This window comes from Leptopilina boulardi, unplaced genomic scaffold (assembly GCF_019393585.1).
Source record: "Leptopilina boulardi isolate dan_hultmark-lab unplaced genomic scaffold, ZJU_Lbou_2.1 LbouV2_303, whole genome shotgun sequence".
NCBI classification, from domain to species: domain Eukaryota; kingdom Metazoa; phylum Arthropoda; class Insecta; order Hymenoptera; family Figitidae; genus Leptopilina; species Leptopilina boulardi.
Window position 1 is genome coordinate 419,929 of NW_026137867.1, and position 12,781 is coordinate 432,709.

General features: G+C 25.6%; 1 protein-coding gene across 7 annotated transcripts in view; it reads left to right on the plus strand.

The window, feature by feature from the left end:
• The window catches only part of LOC127282993 (cholecystokinin receptor type A), a 31,422-nt gene that overhangs the window by 13,645 nt on the left and 4,996 nt on the right, over nucleotides 1–12,781 (plus strand). For all 7 annotated transcript variants that reach the window (XM_051307617.1, XM_051307618.1, XM_051307616.1 and 4 more), the window contains 2 exons: nucleotides 6,653–6,761; nucleotides 6,968–7,039. In XM_051307617.1, coding sequence (XP_051163574.1) covers nucleotides 6,653–6,761; nucleotides 6,968–7,039 — 181 coding nt within the window. The remainder of the gene's footprint in view (nucleotides 1–6,652; nucleotides 6,762–6,967; nucleotides 7,040–12,781) is intronic.

The following is a 12,781-nucleotide window of genomic DNA, read 5'->3' on the forward strand; positions in this document are numbered from 1 at the left end:
TACACAGAAAAAACCTGAATTCAAATTGAGTATAGATTCTATACTCAATTTGATTCGCAACAAAAATGAAACTGGTTGTTTCATTTCGAGTTCTAAGGTAAAAGTATCAAAATGAAACAGGCAAGTTTCATTTTGAGAAAAAGAAAAATGGAAAAATATTGTGAAATAACGAATAATTTTGCACAAAAACATGAAATATAATAATTACAAAGAAGTAAATAACACGCTAGACTTAATATATTTGATTAAAAATTGCTTGTAATCGCGTAATAAAATAATAAAGGAAATATGTTTTTAGGTTAGAAAAATGAAAACATGTGTTTTGACAACAGGAACGGTACTGCCAACTTAAATAATAGCGGTAAATTTAAAAACTTATGAAATTAATTATTATCTACGTAAATAATAATAAATAATTTTTATTTAAAAACTTCTAAATATTCGTACTGGTCAAAATAATCTTTCTGGTGTTGTTGAAATATTAGAAACAATAATTGAAATACAAAATTACTCTGCTTATGATGCCAACTTAGAAATCTGAAATTCCAGCCAATATCATTTTGAATAACATGAAGTTTGTCCCATATTCATTTCGATACCCAAAAGAAAATGAGTTGCAACAAAAATGAGTCCAAGTTTTTTCTGTGTATTGATTCTGACAAATAGAATTTGAAATAATTTTTACCAATAATTAAACTGAAAATTCATTTGAAAGCAGTAATTGCGAGATAATTACTTTGAATTGGCATTTTTATAAAACAAATAAAAACGATATAGAATAGAATTTCCTGAGAATCTTCTATTCTGTTATTTCCTCTCTCTTTTCGCGTAATAACATAACGAAGAGACGAGTCACGAAACGACGGAAACCAAAGAATGACATCGGGCTAAGTGGTCGAGCTCTAAATTCACTTTCTGGGTCAGACTTGTATATTTGACAATTTTTATCTCAGACCCGCTTGGGCCCCCCACTCCCTAAAAAAAATCCAAAATTCAACATTTCAGTTACTATTTATAAAAATTAACTTATCACGTCATTGCGAATTTATCTTGTAAAATATAAAATAAAAATACAAGACTATTTTAAATAAATTAATATATAATTTAGAACGAAAAAACCGAATCTCGTTGCATATGTAACGAATTTACTCGGCGGTGGAATTACTTCATAAATAAATAAGGACATTGTTCTTTTTCTTCTATAACAAAACTATATATATTTTGATAGTAAAATACTATTTTTTCAAATAGGAAAGCTTTTAAAATTCACAAATTTTACAGTATAAATATAAGACAAACATTTACACTTACAAGTATAAGTTTGTTCATTTTCTTGTTGTTAAGTATGCTAATATTTCCCCCTTAAAACTTTTAAGAAACTTCTGTATTCAACTTTATCCGAAGAAAAGTCGTAAAATTCAACGCTACTTTCTGCGCAAGCGTTTTCTTATATAACAATGAGAAAAATCTTGTAAATTGCCTTTTTAAGTTCACAGTGCTTTCAACAAACACATCAAGGAAGACAAATAATTTTTTTTTTTTTTTTGTAAATTATTTTCCTCTAGGAACGAAAATAAAAATATTTAATATTAAAAAACAAATTGAAATATAATTTTTAAATTTTTATTTATATAAAATAGTGTAATTGATAACTATAATAAGAAAATGAATTATGAACTTGTATATTATATATAAGTCAATGGTGAATATTTTTCAGTAGTTACAGCCAATTGGTCAGACAATCAGCGTCTGACTAGGAACGACTTGCGCTACTGTTGCCGAGTTTAGATTAGTAGCTCTTATATTATTACCTCGGGAAAAGGAATTTAAATTCAACTTTAAAAGATTCTTTTTATTGTATTCTTCTTAAATAAGGTAACACACTTTACTCCTGTTGACAACTTGAAAGTGAGCGAAATACGACCAATTCGTGTATAGATACGAAAATCAAGGAAAATTACCTAACCAAATTTATATATCTCTTAGAAATTAAAACTTATATTTTTTATCACTATAAATAATATATATTAATACAATATAATATTAATATAATTTATTAATAATAATTATTAATATTAATAGTTATATAAAAAACCATTTTTTTCCTATTTAATTATGAATAAATAATTTTGTGCTTAATTGAAAATTAACATTCTATTTTAATAGTATGAAAATATTTTCATATTCATGCAATGAAAAAAAATGTATTTGATTAAAATAATCGTTTACTTGACTTTACCAATTGAATATTTACTTGAACCAAATAATTTTTGAAACCAAATAATTAAATTAAATAAAGTGTATTTAAATAATTTCTGTTATTAAAAAAAAATACCATTTCAAATATAATAATTATTTGATGCAAATAAATATTTATTTGATAGTCAAGTAACCGATTATTTTAATCAAATAAATTTTGTTTTTCATTGTGAAACTGTGTACAGTTTTCTTTTATCTATTTATATATATATATATATATATATATATATATATATATATATATATATATATATATATGGGAAAAATATATTTCTTAAAGTTTTATGAGATTAATTCATATGGTGAAAAGCTTTCAACACCTAAAGCTCGTAAATTGAGAATCGATAGCTCTTTTGCCTCATCTATCGAATCTTCAATTGCGCATAAAAGACTAAATTGTTTCGGCATTCGATTGTCAGCAATACGATAAATAAATAACTCTCTGACGCGATGTGACAAAATAAATTGCTCGCCCGATTCGAATTCTCTTGTCAGGATATCACCTATCAATGCAAGCATGATTATTTTTATATTTATACATATATATATATATATATATATAACAATCGGTTCTCACGGTTTTTTTTAAATATACATAAAATACCATATATTGAATTGTTATTCTATTCGTTTTGCATGCGATTGATTTGCTAATTTCACAGATGAATTCACATTATCCCGTGTGTAAATGATATTCAATAATGAACAAGATTTATTTTTTTATTGTATATATATATACAATAAATTAGGGAAGAAAAAAATATTGTTTACAATTTATTTGATGAAAAGTATTTAATTTTTAAAATTTAAAAAGAAAATTAAAAATAATTATTTAAAATAATATTTCTCTTTTTTTTTGTGAAAAATATATTGCGTTCATTGTTTCAAACGTTGACATATTTTATGTGATATACATTTCTTAAATGTAAAAGAATTATGTGATATCGTTAAAACACAAGAACGCGTGTAACTACTGTGAAAGAAGGGAATGCAAATTTCGCATTATGGGAAAATTTACATTTGAATGGATAGGCAGGCACAAAGGCGCATCCTGTTTACGTAAAGAGACATATAACAAAATTTTTTCGTATTCGCGGAATCAAATTTCTTTTTTTAACTCTCAAAAAGAAAATAGTTTTTAATTATAGTTATTATAATTTTGATTTTTTTTTTCAAATTAAAAGAAAATTTTTAAATATGAAAATAATTTTAAATTGTTTAGAAATTTGATTTTTTTTTTCTCATAAACAAAAGGGAGAATAAATAAAAAGAAAATTTTAAAGGGAATATACCAAATAACTGAAAAGCGCTTTTGCCGCATTCTTGCCAACTATATATACATATATATATATATATATATATAGTTTCTCCGAGAGATTGTTTACGATAATAATAAAAGTATGGAGTTTATTCTCTTGAAAAGCTTTGTATATTCCGTGAAAGTGATCGAGAGGATTTTCTTGTCGTCGAGTTTGCAAATGGGAAACAAAAACGAAAATGCGGCCAATAAAAAAACAATGTAGACTCGAGGAGAGAATTTCTAAAGAAAAATGACGCATTTCATATAAGCACTGCAAAGTTAAATTATTTGTTATTTTCTCGTCGTTTATTTATTTTTTTTTTGTTTTAAACTTCTTTTTTTTAAATACAATATGAATAAATCAATACGCATAATGTGAAAAATGTGTCACAGAAAAAGAAAATTTTCTCTCATTTTTTTTACCCAGGGATTTGTAAGTTTACATAAAGAACGCAAATTTCTTCATACTGTGACGAAAAGGGAAAAGTGTTAATTTTTCGCTCACATACCATTTAGTATATGTGAAGAGGGGAAAATAAGATTTTCAATAATTTTTTGAATTTTTTGTTAAAATAACACACCAATTTTTTTTTTTTGCGATGAGAAATAAAAATATTTAATCATACATTTAGAATTATTTTCGTATGAAATTTTTTTTTTTTTTTTTGATTTAATATGAGTCGAAGGCGAGAGGAAAGTATATATAATGGTATTGAAAGTTTCTTCGTATATATAAGAAGAATTGAAGGACTTAGAGAAAGGAGAGACTAGAGGAAAACTGCCCCCTGCAACGAATTACCGTTGCTCTTAGTATATTCCTTCTAACCTTCGTATCAGGAAATATAATAAAAATTCGCCAATCCTTAAGGCATTTAATTCCAGATTGAAAATGCCAAGGTATTAAAAAACATTATTATCGAATTTTATCCCTTATATATTATTTTTAAAAATAATTTCAATGAAATTGCCTAAAAACCAATAAATTATTAAAAAGTCTGCTTTATTAGGGTCTTAAAACAAACATAACCTCAAAATTTAGGTCAATTTTTGGCGGTGGAGGGGAAATGAGAGGAGGGAGGGGGGACTTGCGGCTATATTCAGAGCCTTGAAACGAACATAACCTCAAAATTTAGGTCATTTTTGATGGAGGAGGGGAGGGGACTTGCGGCTACATTCAGTGTCTTGAAACGAACATAACTTCAAAATTTAGGCCATTTTGGCGGAGGAGGGGAAATGAGAGGAGGGAGGGGGGGGCTTGCGGCTAAATTCAGAGCCTTGAAACGAACATAACCTCAAAATTTAGGAGGGCGGACTCCCCCCTCCTAGGTCAAGAATTCTTGAAACAGCGGCGGCGATATCTTTTTGTAATATAGGAAGATATATATGTGTGTGTGTGTGATGCTGACGTTTGCAATTTATAAAATTTGCTTAAAGGAAAAACCATTTAACGAAATTGGTATTTTAAAATTAATATTTACCGAAAGAAAGAGAATTGAAATCAAAATGATTTAAATTATAAAATTATGATTGGTAAAAATGACAATTTTTGGAACTATATTTTTCGTATATAAATTTGTGTCTTTCATCAATTTTTGACGGTTACCGTAAGAGAGACACTTCTCTTTCAGTTCCATATTTAAAACAATGGTTGTAAATACAAAAGACCATTACGAAATGTATTTTATGACTTTGTGAATACGAACGAGCACAAGATAAAATATATTTGTAATAATGAATCACACAACTAAGAGCGAGGGAAAAATTTTTCCTCTGTTTTTTGTTTGTATTCGCGGGGATTTATTTATTATTGAAAAAAAAATTTTATTTTCAAAATTGTCAAGTGAATTTTTTTTTTATAATTTAAAAAAACGCTTATTTGAACAAATTAAAACAAACAAATAAGAGAAATAAGAATTCATAGATAATAATTGTGACATTTAGGCCAAATATAAATATTTTGGTGAAAAATCATTGACCTTATAATTGTGATGGAGGAAGTAAAAATGAAGGGCTTCTTTTTGAAAGAGAGTATCTTTTAATTATGTATAATTGACATTCTAATACGATAAGCTTCACAAAGGGAAATGTAAACAAGAGTTAGGCAATTAATTTGAATTCCTACTGTCGACAGATCCAATCGAGAAAAAGAATTTACATAAAGTGATTTGTTCATTTGTAGTTCTTTACAAAAAAATGTATGGACCAGCTACAATGGACAATGGACAAAAAATTAAATTTTCGAGATAAAATCCCGTGAAATGTATAAAGAATCCATACGATTTAAAAAAAATACTTTTATTTCATACTTTTATTCGACAGATAATAAAAATATTTTTAAAAAAAAAGAACACGATGTTTACTCAAGAACTACAATAAGAGTTTCAATAGTGTCTTATGCTTTTGTGTGTGTGTATATAAGCTTTTGTGTGAAAAATTAGTTCCAATGGATTTGAAATATAAAGAGAAAATATTTGAAGAATATAAAAGTTGGCTATTGACTGGAAATCAAACATTCTATGAAAAATATATGTATATTTTTCAATTTGATTTTTTTTTTTTTATTAAACTAAAAATAGAAATTGAATTGTTTAATTTTGATTTATGTAAAATTATAAAAGAATTATTCAAATTCCAGCGCGTATATAAATTTGGACAACGAAATTCGCAAGCAGGAAATAAAATTGATAATTGAATTGAAACGACATATCTCTACTGAATAAAAGTAATGTTTCGGTGTAGTAAACATTTTTATTAGCTCAGGAAGAATGTTCGATAAAATGTCAATAGAAAAATTCTCCAAAAGTAAATTTGACATATTTATATTCTTGTTTAATCCAAATGTCGGTTGTAAAAATTCATGAATTCTTATCGTTCCTATCCTATATTATACTGAATATTGAAATTTTAATAATTTTCTAAAATAATTGTCTCTTTTAGTTTTCTGATATATTTTAAAAATAATTATTCTATAAAAATTTATTTTTGTACAGATATAAAAATTTCATTTTAATTATTTAATAAGAGGCGAAGAAAAAAATTAATTTTTTTCAGATAATTTTATTTTCATTACTAATTTTAATTTTTTTGTTTCAGGCAAAGCGGTACCATTCATGGAATTAACAGTAGCTCACGCCTCAGTCTTAACTATATTGGCCATTAGTTTTGAACGTTATTACGCAATTTGTGAGCCACTAAGGGCAGGGTGAGTATTATCAAAATTTGATTCTTCATTTTCAAATTAAAAATCAAATTTATAGTAAATTATTATTTTTTTTAATAAGAAAATTAAAATTAAATTTGTTAACGTAAGAAGAAAAATTTTGTGAAATTTCAAAATTTTAATGATGATTGACAAATGAAGATCAAAATATGAATTTTGGATCAAAACTGATTTCAATTTTCGTTTAGGTATGTCTGCACTAAAACGAGGGCCACCTGTTTATGTTTGCTGGCATGGGCAACTGCTGCTGCTTGTACAAGGTAAGAAACATATATAAATCTTGCACGTATCTAGAAACTCTCTATTAGATGCTTTAAAGTTGACAATGACTAATGTCAATTTGCCAGTGCTTGTGAATTTATTTGCTAGCACCTGCAATTTACTTATTTGCACACAAAGGGCCATACCACTTAGTTTACTTTAGCTTATTTTATGGTACATTCCTTTCTGCAACACTCGTTATAATAATGCGCATTACATCAATCTCATATATAATACCGCGCATAGGATTATAATATATATATATATATATATATATATATATGTATTTTCCTGCAAAAGAATTGCGAAATAAATTTTTTTGGAATTTTTGAAAATAATTTTTTCTATTGAAGATCAAAATTAATCTGATTAAATAAATCCAAAATAGTATAGCAATTTCAAAATTTTCGAAACATTGGATAATTAGTAATATTATCAGATTTGGAGAGTAATTATAATTAATATTTCAATAAATGATTGAGGGAAAATTTATAAACTCATGAACAAATATTATTGTTAATGAAGTTTAGTTATAAATGTTGTAAATTCCGTTAAATCTTAATAAGCCAAATTCATTAAATTTCACTTTTGTGTGCAGTATATTTGAATTAAACATTTAATCTGTTGTGTGCCATTAGTGGATGCATGTTATGCTTTACACAGTTCTTGAGAGTGGATTTTACACTATAGTATAGAATAATAAACTTATTTGTCTACCTATCTGCTCGTCCATCTCTTGCTTTTTCTACTGCACGCGGTTCTCTTTGCCTTTTACTCGCGTCGCTCTGTACTTTGACCTATATCCCTGCTTACACCTTACACGTTCGTCATCCTCCTAGACTCGAGTCACTTGACAATATAATGTATTGGCCGTAATTTTAAAGTCACCCTCAAAATTTACGAGTTAAAATTTTCCAACTAATTTCAAATTTCTCAATGTCCCTTTTTAAAAGTCATTGATAATTAATTTTCAAACGAAAACTCGTTTTCACTATATATTTGAATAAGGATTAAAATTTTCCCTTATTATTCTTTTTACTGTGAATTAAACGAAATTTTACTAAAAAGAATATTAGTTGAGACAAAAATTTTTTTTTTAGTAATTTATAACAAAAAGACAGTTTATTATTTGAAAATTAAATGAGCTTTCGAGGTCTTAAAGTATTTCAAATATAGATAACATATATAGTGCGCAAAAATAATTCGCATGTGTGAATAATCTAAGTGTTTAAAATGCGTCGAGTGTTCTTTAGATAAGGATAGACCTCCTTTTTGTGCAGAATAGGTTTGAGTCTTGGATGGCATTAAATTAAAGAAAAAAAAAGGGGGGGGGGGAAACCAGAACAAGGGGAAATGCAGAAAATGTTTTTACGTACAAAAGAAACGTGTATCATCTCACTTTGTAAAATTATATTATTGAAGGCTCAAAGTCACGTGCTTAAAATAAAAGTTACTTTTTATTTCTTATTCTTATCTATATATCTTTTAGACAATGAAGCATCTATCTATAAGATCTGAACATTTATTTTTATCTTAAAATAAAATTTTTATATAAATATAAAATTATTTTTTTTTACAAAATAATGAATCTCTCTAGAGAATTAGTAAAAATTGAGCTACTAATTTAAATTAGTAACAATTTTCACTAATTTTTACTGAAATTTTAGTAAACAAAATCTTTTACTAAAGATTTGTAAAAATTCTTACTATTGTGAATTAGTAGCTCATTTTTCACTAATTCAAAAGAGAGATGATGATAATAGTTCCTAACTACACTGGAAAAAAAATTTATTTGATTTAAATAATCGTTAACTTGACTATTATCAAATAAATATTTAGCAAATAATTTTTGAAACCAAATAATTGAATTATATAAACTGTATTTGAATCAGTAATTTTTGTATTTTAATAATTTTAATAAAATTTAAATAATTTGTATTTAACTGACTCAAATAATAAATTATTTGTTAGAAATAAATATTTATTTTATAACAGTCAAGTAATCGATTATTTGAATTTTTTTTCAGTGTAATAATAATTAGTTGTTTTCAATTAAAAATTAGTAATTAAATATAATGTTTATTCAATTATATTTGACTTTTAATAAAAAAAATATTGCTAAATTATTTAATTAGTGGATTTTCACTTCTTTAGTAAAATTCGGATCGCATTTTAAATTGCGAGAGCATCTAATTCGATAAAATATAATTAAAAATCACATTAATTTACAAAGTTATCCAGTGTGAAATTAACTAATTAGTTTGTTACTTTTTTTTTTATAAATTTTAATTGATCAATTATATTGGCTAATAAGAAAATTATTATTAAAAAATAAAACTTAATAATATCGATTTTACGAGTATAGAGAGAATGATATTCATCATAATGGAATAATGTTAAAATTAAAGCGGATTATTTGTTTAAATACTGAAGTGTTATTGAACATAGCAAAAGAGCCGCTTAATAATAATTTATTGGAAATTTGAGATAAAACTCATTAAATCAAAATTGCCTTTTTAAAATTGTTCTCTCTATTTAAAAAATACACTGACATTTATTTAATTGTTTTTCTAAATAAGCATATATTCTGATTTAAATTTAAAAAAAAAAGTTATTATACTTTTCTTTCCTATATATACAAAATCCACAGACCAATATTAAAATTGCAATCATATTTCTTCTTGAAAAAAAAAAGCTGGTAACTTTTCCCTTGTCATGACCTTTATGTTTTTCTCATTCGTTTAACCCTGAAAGTTGGGTTCCCCTTTCTGGCAAATGCGGTGCATAGTAAACGATTTTCAGAGAGACAATAATGTGCTAGGCAGAAGCTCTTTTTTTATTTTATGATGTATTGTTCTTGCAACGAAGTTAAAACTGAAATTATTAAAGATATTTTTCAAGAGAAAAATTGATTTTCTTTTTTTCTTTTTAGTTTAATACTTTTTGATGAATTGATTATATTGTATAATCAGAGAGAATGGAAGGTAGGAGCTGGTAGGAGTTAGTTAAGACATTTTTTATTAAAGTTTTTCTTTAGACGGTTGATTTTCCTTTAATTTTCCCTGATTCTCTTTGATCCCATTAGACACAAGTGGTTGTAGATGAAAGTCGAATTATATATAGAAAGGATCTGTTCTTATAAAAGCTCCAAGTGGAGTAAGCTGATGCTTATCAAAAAAAAAAAAAAAAAAAAAAAAAAATTGTTACATCCGTATTCTTTTTTTAGGCCAATTTCCCATTGAAACTCAACTCTCTTATCAAGAACCGCTTATATTCCGCGGAGGATTTCCAACTACCCATTTATTATTGCCTTTTCTTGTCTAAAGTAACGATCTTCTCCAGTTGATCTTAGTCTTGGAAATAGAAAATCATTCTCTAATTAGACTAATTTATCACGCTTTTCAAGTGATAATTTAATTAGAAACATTCGAAAATAATTAGCAGTATTACAGTACAGACTTTGGATATTATAAAAAGAGAATAAAAATATATTCTTTTAGAAAGACAATTTTGGCATGAAGATATAAAAAAAAATTTATTTTTTTTTTTGAAAAATATGATAAACATAATTAGAATATTTTTTGTATAACTATTTGATTTGTTGAATATTATATGGGTCTTTTTTTATAATAAATTTAACTAACGAGGAATTTATAAGAAGCCCTATTATCGTTTTGACGTCGTAGCGAGTTACCCAGGGGAGAAAACTTATGAAGCATAAAGATCTCTGGACGTAGATTACGTGATTCCACAGGAATATTGGTTCACAGACCTTATAACACTTATAAATTGATTGGTTTTTTTTTATCTTTTTTTTTTTGTTCCTGTACATCATTTATTTTTTATAATTATTCGAAATTTTTTTTTTATTGGAAAATTTATTAATTAATTTTTTGTAATACTATTTTATATGTAATATTTCATATTGAATGATGGTTTTTTTTTTTGCCTATCTCAAAATTCTTGCCATTGACTTCTCAGTTTGTTCAGCACTTAAAGAGCTCAGAAACTATGCGATGAAATACTGTGAAACTTTATATACGCTCTGTTTTACTTCTATTTCCGGATAGTTATAGAGAACAAATCTGGGATATTCGGTTATAGTGCTTGGGAAAAGATATAGTTGTGCAGATTCTTTTGATGTTCAATTTTTCTTTCTTTTTGTTCTTTCATTCCATCATGTATATGGAAACTTTTAAATAAAAATAATTATTTTTTATATTGGACATGTTTTTGAAAATTTTGGTAATTTTAATTTTATTAAAATTTTTATTTAGTACAAATTATTAATTTTATTCTAAAGGATGATGAATTTGCTTTGGCTAATGGAACTGTATATTTTTCGCTTCTAATTATATAATGTCAGTTTTTGTTTAAACGCTTCTTTTTTTTGTTATTTTCTGCTGCTTCCATGTCAATTAACTAGAATTTATTTTGTGGAGTCTTCGTTGGCTGCAGTTTGATATCTTGTGTCTTGTATCACAATTTTTTTTCTTTATTTTTATATATAATTTGTATATATATATATATATATACTTTTTAAGTGGATTTATCTATACTCTTTTTAATGTCACTTTCTTTTCTTTATTGTAATTGTGTTGATTAAAAACATGATGGTTTTTGCTCAAGTAACTAAAAATAAGGAATACTCATTTAAATAAATAAAACTCGTCAATTAATCAATTATTGTTTTGTTCGTTAAATTTTTAAAATTTAATAAATTAGAAATAGTATTTTTTCAAAGATGTTAAATTATTAATAAACAAATTTAATAAAAATAAAGAATTTCGGTTAATAAATAATAAACAATTTTTAAAGTTGTGTCAATATTTTGAAATAAAATACCCATTTTTTTTTTTATTTATCATCCACTTTTACAAGTTCTATTCGATTTTTTTGTTTTATGAATAAATAAAATAAAAAAAAAAAGTTCTAAGTGGAAAAATCGTCGACTTTTGCAAAAGTTATTCAGAAGAATCACAAACGAGTTATTGTAAAGAAACTTTTCACATTACTGTTATTGAACTGCAGCCAACCAATAAGAAGCTAACGCAGCCTGTCACTCTTTTTTGCTTGTCGCCTTTCGACATGAGCCAATCGGATGGAAAGACGAAATAAGAATTCAGGGGAAAAGGATCGTTGAAACGAGCCCGAGGGAACAGATTGTCTGCCTGTTGGGATTAAGAACAAATTTTGTTCTGATTTTTTTGTTTTGTTTTTTTTTTCTTGATGTGCGTCGAATCATTGAATCAAAATCAAATTCGATTTGACTCAATTTTCCTGATATATATATATATTTTTTTTTACTTTAAAATTTTTTAATTCAACATTTTTTTTTTTTTTTTTTTTTTGCATAGTTTATTTTCTTTAAAATTTTTTTAAATACTTTTGTGATGGAAAAAATGTTTTCAAGTGCTTTTCGCATACTTTGCTATCAATTCCTCTTTTTTATTATCTTGCTAACAATTTTTTTGTAAAAATTTGTATATATACCTTCTTTCATTTAAAAGACTAATTAAAGATCACTTTCATCTTACTGAAATATTCAAATAGAATTAAGTTTCTTGATGGATGTATCATCTTGTGGAATGAAAATTAGAATAAGTTGTTCATTATGAATATTTTCAAAAGACATAGTAAGAAACTTAGTAATGTAGCTTTCATTTCGTTTGAAGAGATCCCTTTAATATCTGGGCATATAATTACTAAAGGTAATTCGAGCTTAGAACTCAGCAGAATTC